Raw genomic sequence first — 19,157 nt, 5'->3', positions numbered from 1 at the left:
TCCCCGCGGGTGAGCGCGGGCCGCGTCCGCCGGGAGCCGCGAGCGGCTGCGCTGGGAGCGGCGGCGTGGGAGGGGGTACGCGCGTGGCCGCGGCGGCGGCTCCGGCTGCAAGTAAACAAACCGGCCTCCGCCTCCTGCACGGCCATCATGGAGGGAGGCTGCGGCGCGCGGGCAGCAGCTGATGCGCGGCCGGACCGCGCTAACCGGCCGCGCGCGGGGCTGAGTGCGCGGGGCGCGGAGCTGGGCCCGGGCGGGCGGCGGGCGGCTCCCGGCCCTCGTCGGGGTGGGGGGCAGCGTGGGGCGGCCTCGACAGGACCCTCGCTCTGGAATGAGTAGCGTGGTGGTGTGTGAGCCCCGAACTCTCGTTGCTGCGCAGCTGAAAAGGAGTAGTGACCGATTGCATCCCTCTTGACCTTAATTCTGGTTTTATTCTGTAATTATTGGTTGACCGCCGCTTGGATACAGCGACACGATCCCATCTTTGTTGTTATGACGATGTGCCTCAGGCCTGACTCACTGAGCTCCTGCCGAAGGAGTGTTATGCTCAGGGCTGAGATGCGCCAGGTACCTGCATCGCCAGCTCTCAGCTCGGAAAGAACTTGCAGCCGGCCCTTCTGCTGCAGCTGCCTGCTTGCTGCTCACCAAAACTTTGTAAACGGGCAGACACGTGTCCCCTCGTTTTGCATACAGAAGCCCTTATTTCCCAGGGCAGGAGGCACCCAGATGAGCTGGCTGAGCCTCAGGTGTCTGTGTGCTCTGGCAGGCTGCTGCATAGCAGTATGGATAGAATGAGATAAGGAGGAAAGCTTACCTGGCATTTTGAAGCGGGTGTGCTACTGAAGGGCAGCCCGTTCATTGGACTTTTTTTTTTTTTTTTTTTTTTTTCCATAGGAGTCATCTTTGGGTTGACCCCAATATCTTTAATTGGATTGGATTGCTAATTATAGCCCGTGTGTTTATATTTTAGTTGGCCACTAAGTCAAGTTCAAAGGAGATCTGAGGTGAACTGCAGAGAGGGGGAAAACTGTTTCCTAGAAAGCTTTGCCCCATACCTGGCAGCTCCCATTTCTCCAGTGGCACTGGTGGGGTGGGTGTGTGAGCATGGGGTGCGTATGATAGGACTGTCCCACTTGGGCAGTGCCCTCCTCTATCATTGCACACACAGACCATCAGCTTTGTAGAAACTGATGTTTCAGTGCCTCGCTCCGTCATTTGTTTATAGTTTGAAGGAAGACGATACGTTGTTAAATAAAATACTGATGTTCCACGGGATGCCACTGAGAAATCTGAGAGATGCATGAGCTTCAGCTTGTGTAGTGTCAAGGCTGATGGTACAGTAACTTGTATTAGAAAACAGTGTTGGCATTTTGACACTGGAGCGAATGCTTGGGGAAAGAATAGTGGTGAAGTTTTCTCTTTAGCCTAACCCCAAACCAGTGGAGCTCTGCCTTCTGTGTGTGAAGTGTTACCAGAGGCTGGAGCTCCACTTTGGCACAGTGTGTGCCTGAGGTTTCTACGTGAACTTGGGGCCTGCAGGTGGTTTTGGAATGCCTGCCACTGGATTCTCATACTTTGTGTGCATTTTCCCTACTACAAGAGTATATCAAATAGTCATTTCTTTATCCCAGAAATTTATTAATAAAGCTAAAGAGCTGAAAAGTAAGTTTGAAATACTCAGTTGTTTTCAGTGGTATGGCACCATTACTACAATGATTTGTGTCAAAACACATTCAAAATTTCTGTGCCATTGTTGGTGTAAAAAATGCAGTTTCTATTTGGAGCACTTGATTGTCACTTCATGTAGTGCTGTTGGTGAGGCAGAGAGGTGAGCCTGCATGTGGCAGCCTGCCTTTACTCCAGCTGTGTGGTATGGCCCTGATGTCCCCTTGCACCTCTGGCTTTGTCTTGCTCCTGACTGTACTCCACACTGGGGGATGGGTGAACACTGAACTAAGCTGAGCAAATACTTTGTTGTGCTGAACTTCCATCTCAATGTGCTCAGTGTGTAAATGGAGCTGCTTCAGCAGCAATGTGCCAGGCTGTACCTGCGTGTCCCATGGGGTGTTGGTTGTCCCATGTGAGCTGGTGTCATGTGCCTGAAGCCCCTCTAAGAAAATGAACGTTCCATTCAACATGTGTGCTGCTCCCTTTGGCAGGAACAGTGAAGACTCAAAAAGAGTGGCGTAGTTAAAGGTGTGCATTTGTGAGTTTTATTTGGCAGTACTTATGTGAAGTTTACCAACCTCTTATTGGTTCAAGTACTGTTTTTAGAAGAGAAGATATCCGATTTAAGCGCTCATTAAAATTACTCTGGAATATTAGGTTAATCTGTGCCGCCTCTGGTTGTCGCTCTGTGAGGACGTACCCAGTGAGAGCATCATAGTGGGCTTGGGGTTGCTCCCAGTAGGGCTCAGTGTGTTGTGTGAGTGTGCCTGGTGCCACAGGCTGTTCTTGGTAGAGCTGTGGCACCAGTTGGTCTCTGTGCAACAGGTGGGCTTGGTGGAGAAAAGACTATTTCCATAGGAAAAATTACACGGTGAATGGAAGAACTGATTCAAAGCATCTAAAAAGTCTGAATTTCTCTGAACCAGAGGAATGAATAAAACAAAGAGGTAAATGATAAAAGACTGAATGAGAAAGTTCACATTTTAGTGTTTTGTACAGTGTAAAATCATCCTTAAAATTTTGGTTTGCGTTTTGTCCTGGACTGGTTGTATGATGAAGATTCAGGGCTGTCTGTGGAGAGAAAAATTGCAAACAAAACTAAAATTGGAGAGTGCAGCATTATATTGTTTGGCATTTTGTTCTTGTCCTGTAGCTCTAGATCAGCTTGAGGTGCAACAACAGAAGTAGAGTAGTGCTGGGGCATGTGATGGATTTGGAACTGGTCCTTTTCATCATAAAACGTTATTGTCAGGGAGAGTAAGCATTTTTATCCTGTGCATATGAAGACTATTACTTTTGATCACTTAAAATGTTTCTTAGATTTTTCATATTAGTTACATTTAAATAACTTTGTCCATCTTCAGTTCATCTTGGCCAATTCTCCTGCTTATGTTTATGCAGGTCTTTAGGGGCGAGTCCTATTGATTGAAAATGGTGTTAAGAACAAGCTGTCACTTGTGAATTTTTCTGAGATATCTTGACTAAAGAGCAGTGGTTATTTTCCAATTCCTTTAAGAATGAAGCTAGGACCTCAGTGTCTCCTGTGCATGTCTGAATGACAGCACTCTTTGTCAGACCTTGCTGTGTTTAGTGTGTGGTAAGGGAATTTGAATGCATCTTGCAGCAGAGGCAGGGATGAACAGCCTGATTCAGCTTTGCTGAGAATAGTGAAGGTCTTGCCTCTGGATTTTTGTAGCTGTGGAATGGCAGTGCCCAGCAGTCAAAAACCTTTCATAGAGCTGGCTTAACACTCCAAAGTGCAGAATTTCTCATCTGAATCTCAGCTGTCTAGAAAACAATTTCTGCAAACAAAATCAGTTTTTGTTTTTCCCTGAGTGTTCAGCATGCTTCTTGAGATAGGTGATCGCTGCAAGTTGCCTAATCTATTTTTCTTGAAGTTGTTGTACCTTTTCCTATATGTATTGGTATATTTAGGGGCAGAGAGTTAAAGTTGAACATGTGAGTTTCTCTTAATTGGTCTCTTCATATATCTCAAGAGATGACCTTCATCTGATAAAGATAGCATCTATTCCTATGTGTGCTCAAGCAGCAATATGCTTGTGAAAAACATATTCTTCATTTAAGGTTGTAGGGAATTCCTTCTGTACTTGGGAAATTCAGAGCTCAAGCTGGGGAGAATAGTGCTGTTTGAAGACAAGCAAGCAGATCCCAAAGTCTTAGGTTGGAAGTTGGAGTATGATTACATTCTGATCAGGGGTGGAATTAAACAGTTAATAAGTTCAGCAGCTTTGATGGATCTGTGGGAAAGAATCACAAAGTTCAGCTCTATTTATGCAAACTAATTCAGTATTCAATTTGTACAATATCCACATAATAAATAAATCTTATTTCAAGAGTTTGAAAAAAAAAAAGATGTTTCTTGCTAGATATATCTCTGAACTTTTTCCATCTTGAATATTAATAGTTGGAGAGCATATTTTTATTTCAGTGCTTTCCTTTCCTTGTTGCCTTCACATATTTCTGGCTTTTGTTATCTTCAGTGATGGTGGCTTCAGCAGTGTGCTGGGAGCTGTGCACGTGCTGGGATGTTGGACTCCAGGAAACGCACTGTCTTACTTATGTTTAAACCTGGGAGTTCAATAAAGCTATTCTGTATCTCTTAAAGATACCTTTTAAAATACCTCTGAAAGATCAGGAATTGTTGAATTCTGTGAGCTTTTGAAAAGTCAGTAACCTGTTTTGGAGTATTATGAACAGAAATCTAATTTTAGTTTGTTTTCATAATATGGAACTTGACTTTGGTTTTGCTTGGTTGCTAGAATCGTTAGTTGGCTATTTTTTTAAAGGGTGAAGGAACTTTGACTTAAAAAGGCAAGAAGTAGTATTCCTGTGTTAATCCTCAGCGAGTGCAGCTTATTACATTTATACTGAAGTGTTGATTGGAATGTGATGGTCAGCTATGGTACCTCACCCATCCTCAGTTGAAGTTTCAAAACTCTCCCCACCTCCTTGTCTGACAAACTTTTCCCTTGACGCTTAGCTTTAGCCCTCCCTTCATGTTTTCTGCTTTAAATATTTTCTTTGATTGGATTTCAGACCCGTGTTCTCATACCTTTCTTGTACATTTTCTCACTCACCTTCTGTCATTTTCAGTTATTGTTTTCTGTGGCTGGAGGGGAGAAAAGGATTTAAAGTGTTCTTGTCAATAAAAGCAGGGCAAAACAATGGGTTGTTAATGTTTCACGTGGGATTCTAGAGAAACAATTTAGTTACTTTTAGAAACTTCCTTTATACCTTGATAAACAAAGACAGGGGTGGGTTTGTTCACCTTACTTTAATTATACCTTTGTCCCTTAAAATAACTTATTTTGTCATTATAACATGAGAAGGAATGCAGAATTGTAGTTTCTGTGCAGATAAAATTACTTGGTTACAAAATCTAAATAAAACACATAACTTGTGCATTAATGCTTCACTGTGCCTGTAATCTCTTAACCAAGCTTATACAAGCATTTATGAATTACGTGCAGCTTTTTGGAAGTGAAAACACAGAGAATATTTTCAATTAAAAACAAAACAAACATGTAAGTGTGCTTGAGGAAGACCCATTTGTCTTTTCCGTTCTTTTTTCTTACCACAAAGTGTAAAAATTGCCATTTGTATGTTATCCTTCTAATTCCAAGTCAAGGCTTACAAAGTATGTGTGTCAGGAATAAATTGTTGATGCCAATATTCTTAACAGCACTGAGACTTTTAGTACAAGATGTATTTAAAAATGGTTTGAATGTCAATCATAGAGATATATTAGAGATTTTTTAAAGATTTGTTTTAAAATTCGTTAAGTACTATCATTTATACTTTGAAATTATTTAAAGGCATGCTAAGTTTCTTAATTGTGCATGCAGTTAAGATTTTGTAAATTTAGAATGCATTCGCTTTTATACTGTTTGGTTTTGTTTTTGCTTTAAATGGAAACCAGTTATTGTTTTGTTCGGTGTTGTGTTTGTTTTGTTTTGTTTGTTTATATGTTAGTTCTAATAAGTTGAACAAATAGTAAGTAGTGTCTACCCACAGGTTCCTTTTTCTCAACCTAAGCAGTGGCAGAATTCAAATCAATCAGTTCTCCTGAGACTGTAAAGAGGGTCGTAATGTGACTGTACTGCTTTTGAAGTGTAACCAAAATTCTGGGATGTGTAGTTCATAGAAGCCTGTAGAAATACTTGGTACCTTTTAGAGAAATCACTGAATCGGATGTGATTCTTCCAGTAGTAATATAGGTTAATTTAATTTAGAAGTTTTTGTAGTAATCTCTGTTCTGCAGCACAATCTTCTGTGTGATTTTTGATGCTATGCAATATATCTTCTAATTGTTTGACCAGAATATTAGATAACAACTTGGGTAGGGGAAGAGGATATGCATGCATTTTTCATACGAATGAAACTTGGATCTCAACATCAAATCCTAAAGAGAGTTCTGTTTTTAGTTTAGATCCTTATCTTTTTAATTTCTTGCTCTGTGATTGCAGTGAGTATTGGAAACTACTGCAGTCTGTTTGGTTGTGTCGGAGCATTCAAACCGAGTTCTGAGAAAGCCTCTTAAGAATGTGATCTGCTGGTAGAAAAAAAAATGCCCCAAAGCAGAGAAACAAACATGGGGGGTGGTGACAGTCACTGGACTAGAGGATGACTGATCTGCCTTTTTTTGTTATGTTTTGTCTGTGCAAAGCACATAATTTTCCAGTGTACCTTTCTGAGAAATGAGATTTGGCTCTGCTTACACTGAAGAGCAAGGAATCTCAGTGAGTCAGGCAGAGTGAATCAGAAAGATTCACTTTTTGATTTCCCCTCCCACCAATGACTGTGTTTAACAAATGGTTACATGTAAAAAGGGAAAATAGAAGTTCCCTTGTATGTTATGAGAGGGGTGCGAGTGGTACAGGCAGATTAGGGATAGTCACTGGGAGAGGTGAAGCTGATTCTGTTGGTGTTCCCTGTGGTAGCTTAAGTTGGTAAATGTGAGAGTATCTGTTTATTCTCAGCTCCAAAATTGTTGAAAGTAGAAGCTTGTGTTTATGAAAGTTCTTACAACAGAGACCTGAATCATACAATTTGCAGTGAATTTATGGGCACTGTCTTCTGTACTCAGCTGTCTCTTGTCACTGGGGAAATGGGAGGATGCCCGGATTCCAAGGGAGTGTTTTCTGCTCTTACGAGTCTCAATGATTACTCACTTGCACATAGTAGTTGTTAAGCGTAGACCTGAATCGCTGTTCTTGCTCCTTTCTGCCTGGGATGAAAAGGTGTTGTTTTTTCACCATGCTTGGAAAAACCATGGGTCTCAGTTGGATCTGCCGCGTGTAGAAGTGTCTGCTTGACTTTTGTTGAAGATGTCCTTGCAGCCCTAAAAGCTAGAAACTTAAAGTGAAGCAATAGCTCTTTAGAAGAGTGCTGAATTGGTTTCTGTAACAAGGTAAAAGTGGCTTAATAGCTTTCCAGTGAAGATAGGAAAAATCCTCACCGTTTTTTACCAGATGCTAAAAATGATGCACATTTTGCGCGTAACTGGTCATGACTGAGTAAATTGTCATATCTGCACCATAAAACATGCAGGCAGTAAGTTTTTTTTTTAATATAGATGTGACTGATACAATCTGCAAGATAAAATGTTCTTGGAATTGCATCTTCTAAGAATTTTGTTTGATAAAGTTGAAAAAAAAACCCACTCAACAATTCAACCTGTTCTTCAGTTGCTAGAACATGAATTTTACACAAGTTAAGTTTTTCCCTGTAGAAGCAGCTGGAGTGCAAAAAACCTTCAGGTTCAGTTCTTAAACATTTTTCCCCCATGTCTGTAGGTTCATCCTGTAGCAACAGGGGAAACTGTAGAATTTATAACAGCTCTTCATCAGGAGAGCAGATTTGGTGGCTAACAAGTATTGAAGTTCTATGCAGGCTGTGCAGCATTAACATTTCTGTAGCCTTTCTTGAAATAGTTGAACTATAGATGGAATGCTGTTTTCATATGAGAGTTCTTGTTCCATATGTTGTAGGAGCTGCTTTATGTCTATAGAAATGCACCAGTACATCTTCAGCGAGATGTCTGTATGTTTATTTTTCATCCAGGTTACTTTTTGTCATTGTAGTAGGTAGTTTTTAAGAATCTGTTCTTCTAAATCTTTGCTGGATGACTTTCTGAGTAAGAGAATAGAGCTTTTAGAAAATCTAAAGGGAATTTAATAAGGGGTATTGCTAAAGATGCTTATAAATGGTTTCTTGAAAGTGCAGTGTGAATGCATAACCTTTATTTTCATTAGTCTTTTAATGCTTCAATTTATCTTCTACAACTTCCTATGTAATTCGGATTGACTTTCAATTACCAATTAAGGGAGCAATCTTTACAACCATTATGTCCACGTACAACTGTTGATAATTTTACTGAAGTTGTTCCTGGTAATACCGTGAAGCTAAACTGGAGATAATTCAGTTTTTTGTGTTTATCCAATTTTTGTATTTTGTTTTCTTTTCTTTGAAATTCAATATAGCGGTTCATGGGAATAGTAGAATGCAATCCTGCAAGTGTGCATTTGTGGTTATTGGGGCACTGGCTGACATAAAAATCAGTCACAGTTCAGACTTTGATTAAATAATACTAGCTAAATCATGATTGGTGGTAAGTAGGGAACTTTAAGCATAAATTAATTCATTAAAACCGGGTCTCTGCTGAAATCGTGGACTTTATGATCCGTTTGTGGACAGACAACATCATGGCTACTTAGTGTAGAAGTTCATTCCTTACAGCTTGGTCTCTACCAATAAAAATAAATGATTGCACTTTGCATAAGAGCACGCTGACGTTGGGAAGTGCGTTGAAGTGGCTGGAAGGGTAAAACAAATGGCAGTGCATGCCACCCCAAGCTAAATACTTTACTTATTTTGTTCTTATAGTTGAAAAAAGTGCCACCTCATGTCTTAAAGAATGCATGGAATGTCTTCTAGGAAAGCCGTACTGAAGTTGGATACTGGGATGTGAATGTGCTTATCATAGAATCGTAGAATGGCCTGGGTTGAAAAGGACCTCAGAGGTCATCTAGTTTCAACCTCTCTACCATGGGCAGGGTTGTCAACCACTATGCATGCCTACATGTGCATTGCATTGCAGCTGTTTGTTTGTATGTTGCTGTTTTTTGACACTCAGCCCAGGTTTTGTGAAGGTGTGTGTGTTTGTGGAGGAGCTGACGCTGTGTTGCTGTCAGAACGGCAGAGCTGGGACCTGTGTCAATCCCGTGCCTCGTTCTTTCAGATCTGTGCTGAGGCACAGCTGGCGGACTTGCTTATCACTGCGCTGAAGTGCACAAACAAAAGCTCTGATAGTGTGTGACCCAGAAAAAAAAGTCTCAGAATAGTGAGGTGAAAAGCTGTGGAAAGTCAGGTTGTGTTTTTTCTGCCGTGCTGACATTCATAATACAAAGTGTAAACAGTTAGAGGTAAAGAGACAAATTAGCAGTAATGAAGCTGTCTCCTGTCCTTCCAAAACTTTGTATGTAGCTTTTCCTTTCAAATCTTAAGAAATCCTAAATCTATAAAAGTCCTAAAGCAGGGAGCAGTCACGTCAGTAGAGGTATCCAATGGTGTCCCTTTGCACACAGCATGTGGTGTTGGTGCACAGGGCTGCTCATTGCCTGCATTGGGCTGGGTGCTACATCTGCCAGTGCTGGGAAGGTGGCTCTGAGGTGCTGCCTTCTGTGCTGTTTAAACTTTGTGCTACTCATGGATTCAGCGCTGCGGTTTTTAATTTTAAGCAGCTGGATTTCAGCATGTTTAGAAGAACATAAACGAAAGCAAAACTGTGAAATGGATACCTCAGTATTTCTGAACCATGCTGTACTGTGTTGTTATCGCTTGAAAAAAATATTCGTACCAAGGTTTATTGTGCACAGCACAGTATCCGTACAGAAGCAGCCTTCCATCTGGCTGCCGAGCGCTGCAAATACAGGTTTCAAATGATAAATAAGAAGTAAACTGCGTACGTTTAATGGTCAGTTTTTACTCTGTACTTGGCTGCATTAGGACAGCTTATTTCCCTATCTGTTCTCCAGTCATTCCTTGCACAGCTGCTTCTGGGACAACAGTTGTTTGTTTCTGTCATGCATTTACGTGTGTTGGTCAATAAACTGAACGAATGTGGCTGCGCTGCGTTTTGTAGTATTAAACTGGTCGTTCTGTTCTTGTTCCATGCCAGCAGTGTGCAAAGATGTGTTCCTGTGTGTACAGCTAGAGAAAGGTGTTCCTCCACCATCACAGAAATCCCTCTCCTTGGCATCTGACCCTTTTCTGGATTGATATTATGTGGGTGTTGCTGTTTACTTCAAAGGATGGAGGGAGAGGCAGTCTGCTGGCAAAAGGAAACCTCTCCTTCCCTCTGACTTCTCTTCCTGTTTGGTTACAGTGCTGTTATCTCTTCTTTGCACTTAGCTGGTAGTCTCAGAGTGAGGTGTTTGGAAGGGGGGCTGTGCCTTTTGGGAGCAGCATGTCCTGTTGCAGAGGCAGAGCCTCCCTTCTGCCTCTGTAAGTCAGGCTTTAGAGGGAGAGAGCACTCCTGGCACTGACTGTGTGAGAGCCCTCAGAGAATGCGCACTGCCTTTCATAAACTGAACAGCAGCTTTTCTGGGTTAGTTTGTGTTCCTAGAAAGTTGTTTTTCTATTCATTTACTTGTAGGCAAAGCTGGTTTTTAAAAACTTAAGGGATTTGTACTAGGTATCATATAGTTATAATGCTGTTCCTACTTTCATTGTATTTCTGTAGCCTTTAGTATTTATTTATGTATTTATTTTTAATTCAAGCTTTTAAAAAAATAATTGAATGGCTGGCGAGTGGCTTAATACAGATTTTGACAGTTAAGCCTTAATGGATATGGTTATCATCATAAGGCTTTTCTTTTAAGTGCTTTTGCAGAATCTTTCATTCCATTTCTCTTTTGATATGATCGGTGTCTTCATAATAGAATCACTTACCCATTACATGGATTCTCAGAAGTAGGGGAATGGTTAAAGATAGTGTGACTTCAAAGTTGGACCTGTGCAGAAGTACTGACTTTCATTTAACAGCATTCTGCAGTAGTACAAGAAATTTTATTGTGTGCGTTTTATAATAATGCCACATAACTTAAAATGTAACACACTTGGCTTCTGCTAGATGGGTGTTCATGAAAAGGTGTTCATGAAAAATGTCCTGTAAAACTAGAAATCTGACTCTGTTATATTCTTAATTAAGAGAAGAAAGGCAGACTTTTTAATATGAGCTCAGTCAGAGGAAGACATCAACAAAGAGTGTTTTGTTGACTGTCAAATGAGAAAAACAAAAAGACTTAAATTCTTTCTCTAATATTTCCTTCCAGGGTGACTCATCAATAGAAACTCCCAAGAGCAGCAGAAGAGAAGCCATACAGACAAGCTGATAACTCAAAGAAATACTCTTTTGAGTTGGGGGTTCAGAGTGGAGCCATCATGAGCGATGTTACCATTGTGAAGGAAGGCTGGGTTCAGAAGAGGGGTAAGTTCTACGTATTAATGCAAAGTTCTGACTTGTAGCTGTGTGTGTGCAGTGGCATTGTACAGTTATACTGTGAGCGTTCTTGATTTATCTTCTGGTCTGCAGCAAGCTAATCTGACCATATGGAATTAACGGCCATTAAGACCTGGGTCTTGCTAATACTTAACCCTCAGAATTGCCCCTGTTTATGTGGGTAACTGTGACAGTAAGGAGGTAGCTGGTCTCGGTAATTTCCACTTAACCTTGCTGCTGCAGCTCCTGTCACTCCTGTATCAGACTAAATATGCAGTGGTGGCAGCTGTAAGTGGGAATAGAGGTGCACAGTTGGAGGTTGTGTAGAAACAGTTGTGGATGCAGTACTTTGCGTAAAACTCAATGGATGCCAAAATGTGGCTCAGCTGATATTACTTACTCAAGTACTCCCCATAAAATCAATGTATTACTTGTGTAAAGCTCAGTGTATACCTAATTGCTCTGCAGACCTGGAAGCCATATGATTAAAGAATATGTTCCTAATTATAAGCCAGTCTAAAGCAGTATTTTTTCTTACACTCAATTCCTGTAAATTCTTGAGATGTCATTTTATGATCTGTCACTGCACGATCTGGAATTTTGGGATGGTTGCCGTATGTTGGGCTTTGAATGGGAAACCTCTGGAAACACCTGGCATTCGTATCAAGTAATCAACTTTGAATGAAATCTCTGCTTTGTGGTGCTTTGCTTGGGGTTGTTGTTGTGCATGTGATTATTTCCAAAAGAAGATCATCTCTCTTGCAGAGAGAAGGAGATCTGTATTAAAGAGGAATGCATACCGGTTCTATCCCAGAAGTATTTAGATGTGAATAGTATGAATAAAATGGCTCTTTAATTTACATAGAAATGCTTTGTTTCATTAGCAGTGTGCAAAGACAAAGATCATTATTAGCTTTCTTATTGCAGATTGACATTAAATGTTAAAGAAGCCAAGAGAATTGTGGAAAAAAAGTTTATTATCCTGTAATTACTCCTGCATAATTGTATTGCAGTATTTCATTATGGGTATTGAAGATGAAAATTAGCTAAATGGCATGAAGCTTGAGGCCTGCTTCCTGTTTTGTAGTATTATACTTATGTATTTAACAAACCAAATTTTGCAAGGCTAGAATTATTTTAAAAATTTGAATTATTCTTCCTTCCCATCTTCTTGCTTGCTCTATTTGGATATCTCATTTCATTTTCTGTTTATTTCTTGTAATTTCAAGCCTATTAGGATATGATTGGATTGATCGATCTTTTTCATTCAAGCCCAATAGCAACTCTGTGATATGTATTAAACAGGGTCCCAGAAAGGACTGTGGTTTTGTATAGTGAAATTAAGTGTCATACTGAGCATTTGAAAATTTGAAGTGTAAAACAAAGGTTCTCCTTCTCATGCTGCTATCAATTAGAGAAAAGCCTACTGAATTTTACATTTCGTTAGTTTTATTGTTTTGTTTTCAAATTAAAAACATTTTATGACATTCATTTTTCCTCATTTTAATGAACTTGCAGCAAATGTATGGTTGTTTTTTTCCTTCTTGCTCTAGGTGGTTTTTTTTGTTTGTTTGTTTTTTTAATTTGCTCCTATTTCCTTATTTTTCTGTGTCTGACTTGTTCTGCCGATGGATTCAATTTTTTTTTTTTTCTGAAAACAGAGTGAAGTGCAGTTTTACGATGTCAAAAATTTGTAACCATTCGCTTCAGTACTTATACATTTCATGTAATTACAGATTCTACCCAGGCTTTGCTTTGGAGTCAGAGTTGCTAAGCTAAATATTGCCAAGGAAAAGTTAAGCTAAAATTAGTCTCTGTTGTGAAAGTTGGGACTTCCCTGTGCTCAGTAGACACCTGACCAGCTGAATATTCTCTCTCTGTACCAAGAAGCATCATGGCACTGGGTAAAGTAGCACTGCTTCTTCAAGCTTTAATGCAATTACAGTTTTTAAAGTGGGTTTTCTAATCATTCCCACTTGACAGCTACTGAGCAGTTTGAGCTACATAGAGCAGTTTGATATGTACATGCTAGGTTCCTCCTGGAGGAAATCAGACATGGAATCTCTTCTCTGTGTATGTACTGCGTGGATTTCAGCCTCCAGCTGGGGAATGACCATACAAACCCAACAGCTTACAGCTGGTACTTTGAACAGTTGTAAGCTATGTGGATGGTACAACATTCCTTCTGAGGCACCAGACTGAATTTAACTTGAAATAGAACTCATAAACTCTATACACTGTAAAAGCTGGGGCCTGGGCACCAAGTGCTTCAGTTGACTGATCTGGTTTTATTATGCCAAATTGCTTGGTTCTGTGAATATAGCCTAGGGCTTTTAAAAATGGTTCCCTTCAACAGTCAGGGAAGTTTGTGGTACAGGAAAAAAGCAGAGCAATCTTTTGCTGCAATTCAGAACCTAGTCAAGAAGTATGAGGGTGATGATAGAACTGGGATGAAGCAGAGTTCCAAAGAGCCAGCTAATCAGAGGCTGTTACAAAAGGGAGGTAAAGGAACTGATTATTGGAATGAGAGAGGAGGACTGATAGTTGAGCTGAGGATCTCTCTCCATGCTGAGATTGAGATAGAAAGATGCTGAGGAGTAGAGGGTCTGTTTTGTTAGTGCAGCGTATTGTGATTCTTAATGGCTGTGAAATGCACTGAGAAAATATTTGCTTAATTATCCTTCCCACTGTATCCCTGTTAGGAATAGAAGGTTGATATGCCTGTATGTATGTTTGCAAGTCTTTACACCTGCTGTTGAGCACAGAGTCAGTATGATTCCACATTTCTGGCTTCAACATGCTGTTGTGCAGTGTATATTTAAGTGACCAAGCTATTACAATATTCCTATTTTAAAATCACTAGCACTCAAAGTAAGAAATACCAGAATTAAGTTTATTTAATTAAAGATGATCATACTTGGGTTTGAATAGTCTTTACAAGCAGGTGTTTCAGTGTGGTGAGAGTAGATGATACTGAGAGAAGTTAAGCTGAAGGTTGTACCTGAATGCTTATACTGGCAGAAGTGACAAGCTGGAAATGAGAATTTCAGATTGTGTATGGATTGAAAGCCAGGAGAAAGCAAAGTCTGAGAAGCTCAGTTAACCTCAGCAGAGGTCAGAGCCCATGCAGTATGTGAAAGGAGATCCTGAGGCACAGGGGCTGGACCTGCCTCAGCAAGTGATGCGGTCCAGTGAGAGCAGATGCAGAGACTGCAGTACTTAGTGATGAGGACCTGGCACCTACCTGCACTCGCAGCATTTGCAAGCAAAGTGGGTTTGGTCTGGTTTCTGTCTGTTTCTGTGCCCCATTAAAGTAGTGGTAGAGCTCCAGAGTACATCTTGTAGTTTGCTTTCATCTGAAAGAAACCAGATTTGTGAACTCCAGGACTGCTTCGTTCAGCAAACAAAAGTGCATTAGCCAGAGTGATAGGAAGATTCGTTGCTAGAGTGCTCTCCTTATCTGAACTAAAGTACTAGTGCAGACTTACCCTGCGGGACATCAGAACTTGTCTGAGCAAGATCCAAATGTATGACATGAATGGTTTTTGGATGTGGTGCTTAGTAGCTGCTACTCAGTCAAGAGAGCAGTGAGAATGCATTTTGTGCACATGATCTTACAGTTGTAGGTAACTTGCTGCCTCAGATCAAGTCCTTAGAACCAAGCATCTCATGGCCTTATGTTCCTGTGCTGCTGGGAAGATAGTCTTGCAATGTACTGGTTGAGTATGCTTTGTTTCAGAGAGGATAATCATTTTCCTTTCTTCCCTCTGTTCTCCAGTCATTCCTGTAGCCAGAATAGAAAAATGTTGTGTTGTCTACTTTTGTGATTGTCCTTTTTAGATGGCACCAACTTTCTTTCCTTCTAATGCATAGAGGTGAGAGGGACATGGTCTTAACTGAGAACCTGAAATAGACTGATTCAAACCTTGCTGCTGATTTGCAGAACACGATGTTTATGCAGTTAGTGTAAGGACTCTACAGTAATTGCTGAAATTACTTCTACATTTTGGCTTTGCTTATAAGCACAATGTTTTGCTGAGCGTCTTTTCAAATTATTGTAAGATTTAGTCTTTTTAATTTTACTGAACACAAATTGAATGTCTTACTGAGTGGGGATATATTCTGAATATATCAGTTTGGAAACAGCTGTTTTTTCAAATGGATGAACTTGCTTAGTCTGATTGGAGCATATCATTATGAAAGAGGTTTTTATGCATATAATTCAGGTGGTTTGTTTCTTTAAAGCTAGTTTCTCGTGTTGTGGGGTTGACCTTGTCTGTGGTCTATAATAGTCACAACCATTAGAATTAGATTTAACAATCGTTAATAACTATGCTTAATTGCAACCTAATTTCTTTATATACAACCTGTGCTCAAGATTTCAATTAGTTTAAACATGGGAAAAGTTTTAAACGTCTATGTTACCATGTTATTAAAAGATCATTTGGGACAAAGGAAAAATTGACACAGTTTTAAATTGAATGTGTCAGATGATGTGTGTGTCTGTGTTGAAAGAGTAAAGGTTTTCTGTTTGAGGAGAGTAGACCCAATGTGGATTACAGAACAAAATGGCTAAATCATTACTTAAAAACAAAATGTTTGTTTAAGTCTGTACTTCTGTACTTCACTTACCAGATGTCTGTTGGGCTTCTATATTCAGGTGTGTTAAATGAGATAATGCTGTTTGTTGTGGCCATCTTTACATTCTTTATTATTATATTTTTTTATGCAGATTATGTGAAATAGATAATGCATACTGAGGTGACATTAATCATTGTGTCTCTTGTCCTCTCCTTATCTTGCAACGCTTGCACAGTACAGCAAAACTTGTGGATGAGTTTTACAGAGAGGGAGCTGGAGTATAAAGCTGCACTAATTTAACCGTGATAACTTAAGGCATTTGGTATAATGAGATGGAGGTTAAAAAAAAGAGATGTTATGAAACTTTCCTGTAACTCCTTCAATAAGTGTATCATTTGAAATACTTTAATATCTTTTTCATTCAGATATTATTTATTTATGAAAATATATAGCTTTTCGTAACTTATTGGTATCCAGAGTAGAATCACCTGAAGTAGAATTAGCATTTCTAGCCTCATAGAGATTATAGAGTAAGATCTGTTTGATTTATTATGATGAGATTAATACAGCTGCCAGTTTGTTCTCATTTCTGTAGTTCAAGACAAGATGCAGATATAATGGGATTTGGGATAATGGGATAAGAAATAAGCATGTGGAAAATATTTTGTGGTGTTATATCTGTGTTATAATGGACATCAGGTTTTGCAGTGGAACCAAGCCCAAGAAGATGTTAATTTTGGAAATACTTGCTGGAGCTTGAATTCTTGTGGTATGTTTTTTTTGGGTGGGGGCAGGAATGCCTTGATTGAAAAAGTAATCTTAGAAGTTATGGTACTAATTGACTGTTATTCACAACCTGTCAGAAATCTTGTTTGCAGATTGTCTGAGTTATTTGAGTAGTTTAACACACCTCTAACAAAGACAAATTTAAATAGACTGTCTTGAACATCTGCTGCAGAAAGTAGAAAAAATTTAAGCCATTTTCTAATTGTTTTAGCAAATGGTAGTTTAAGGTGAAGTCATCATCACTGATGAACCACTTGAAGCTAAACAAGTTGTTGAAGTTCCATTAAAGCATTACATAGAAGTTAAAGAGTCAGTGAATGTAGAAGGTGGCTTTGAGGAACTGACCAAAACAGAGAAGAAATGACAATAAAAGCTTTATTATATAAATGTTTATACATCTAAATTACAATTTTTTTTATGTTCTCAAATAGATATTTTTACATCATTCACTCAGTTCAAAAATGGATCTGTAATGTTGCTTGCAGTACTTTGCTTCCACATCCACCCTGAACAGGGAGCTGAGTATGTATGCAGAGGCTGTTTTCCTGCAGCTACTGGCACAGGAAAGGGGCCCTCCATGCCCTCCTCCCTGACCCTTTCACTTTTCATTTGAGTGCCAAGTTCTTTTTGGGAATAATCATAATCTTTTTAACCTCACTTCTCCCTGACAGAAGGTCAGAGCCACATGAAAGTCTGAAACTTGATGTATGTAAGATGAGGGTGGGATAAATAACTATTTATTCCAGGTACTTTTTAGGTTGTAAATTTGTGAGTGTTGCTTTATCAACCCTTTAGCTTGGATTAATATAAGTTTCTACACGTAAAAGCACTATGCTATAGTAGCTGAAGCCTGAGACACAATCAAGAAGCACAAAGTAGTTCCAACAGTCCCAGTATTTTTTCCTCTTCATTGTATTTGCTGAATGCTAGCATAGGTAATACAGACATGCTTGATATCTGATTTTGTTTCAATTTGTATTGTGATATGGCCTTTCCCCTATTCTAAATGTTTGTATAATTGTGATTCTGATTGGTATCTGATTGATAAAAATGACATTTGTCTAGAACTGTGTTGTAGATAGCAGTGTTCTGTGTGTGTTCTTTAATTGAATATGTTTATTCTCATCACAACTGTGTTGGATAGAAAATGCAGTAATGCGTTCAGAGGGAGAAAGGTGTTATGTCTGTGTTAATAGGATTTTATTAGAGTATAACATTCACGGGAGTATCAGCATATTTGACTTTGATGCTGTTGATTGTCAGATATTTGTTTTCTTGAAAGGGGGTTGAGAGCCTCAATATCCAAAGGGTATCCCTGTTATTACCACTTTTCCAGTGGCTTGCTTTTGGTGCTTATCATTTTAGTCTTTGGGATAGGGGGGAAAAAAAAAGGAAGACGTCATTTGTCTTTTCACATGTTCTGAGATTTATGGTGTAAAAGTGCTTCTACTATTGCTAAGAACAGCAGGTTGCTTGTTACACAGGAAGACACCTAGGCAGTGGTCTTTGGAATGTTTCAGGCAAATTGGAATTGAATTTTCTTGTATGTCTATTCTAGTTCCTATGTAGTGATTGCTGCCTTATTGTCTGTGTTCTGAATGTTTTTTTTCCAGTCACTCTTATTCCTACCAGTTTGTTACCCATGAGGGCAGTTCTTTCCAAGAGACAAGGTTGCTCTAGCAAAGCATCTCTGCGGTGCGCTCCTTCCTAGAAAGGCAATAACTGTTCTTCCTGGCCGTGCAGGCAGGTAGAGCTTTGTTTTTTAGAAAGATTCTTAATATAGTTTCTTGTGGCTTAATTTGTTTTATGAACAAATTAATGCCACAGGGACTGAATGTTGCAGGGACTGGGAAGCAAGATGCTGACAATTCATTGTCCTTGTCCTACTCACAGCCTTTCTGGCCTGGCCGTGCTGTGTGATGAAATTATACTGTTTGGGAAGAGTTGAAGGAACTGTTTCTCAAATACAAACTTTTTTTTTTTTTTTTTTTTAAACTTAAAAACTTAAAAACAAACTTAAATAGTAAGTCTTATAATACTTTTGGCATTCTGTAATCTGTTGATTGAACTTAAATCTCCTTGTGTTTATGTCACTTTCACATTAAATATTTTAACATTGTAATGACAACTTGCTCACAATATTAGAGTTTTTGGTCTCTAAGAAGTCATCTTCCCTCACTCTACCTATTTGCCAGTCTGACCAATAAGTACATGCCAAACCTACTTTTGTTTCAGAGGCAATCCACATATCCTGCTCACCTCAGCTGGGCTGATCAGCTTATGCCTCTGTGGGCTGTAATTGTCAGAAACATTAATAAGGTCAAGAACTGTGACTCAAAATTAGGTCCTGAGGGTGTTTTAGGGCTGGGTGGAGAAGTCAAAGGTGTAGGGCACAAATACAGAAGAAACAGCTGAAACTGCAAAATGAGATGCTGAAAAATCAGATTTGGAAGGCGTTTGGGCTAGTGATCATTGAAAAAATGAATGAAAGATGGAGGACAAGGGAAGAAGGTTTTGTAACCAATGAAGTGCTATCTTGATTGCTTTTCTTTCTTCCAGAGGAGCTGTTGACCCTTTGTGAACATCTGTGCAATCTATTGGC

General features: G+C 39.6%; 1 protein-coding gene across 2 annotated transcripts in view; it reads left to right on the top strand.

Annotated features, from left to right (window-relative positions):
* The window catches only part of AKT3 (AKT serine/threonine kinase 3), a 152,928-nt gene that overhangs the window by 790 nt on the left and 132,981 nt on the right, over positions 1-19,157 (top strand). For both annotated transcript variants that reach the window (XM_042862199.1, XM_042862198.1), the window contains exon 2: positions 11,022-11,176. In XM_042862199.1, the coding sequence (XP_042718133.1) occupies positions 11,131-11,176 (46 nt within the window). In that variant the 5' untranslated portion in view covers positions 11,022-11,130. The remainder of the gene's footprint in view (positions 1-11,021; positions 11,177-19,157) is intronic.

The sequence above is a fragment of the Lagopus leucura genome, unplaced genomic scaffold (genome assembly GCF_019238085.1).
Source record: "Lagopus leucura isolate 7727_CA_CO unplaced genomic scaffold, USGS_WTPT01 Super-Scaffold_73, whole genome shotgun sequence".
Taxonomy (NCBI): domain Eukaryota; kingdom Metazoa; phylum Chordata; class Aves; order Galliformes; family Phasianidae; genus Lagopus; species Lagopus leucura.
Note: the sequence above shows the minus strand (reverse complement) of the source record. Positions and strands in the feature narration are given on the sequence as shown.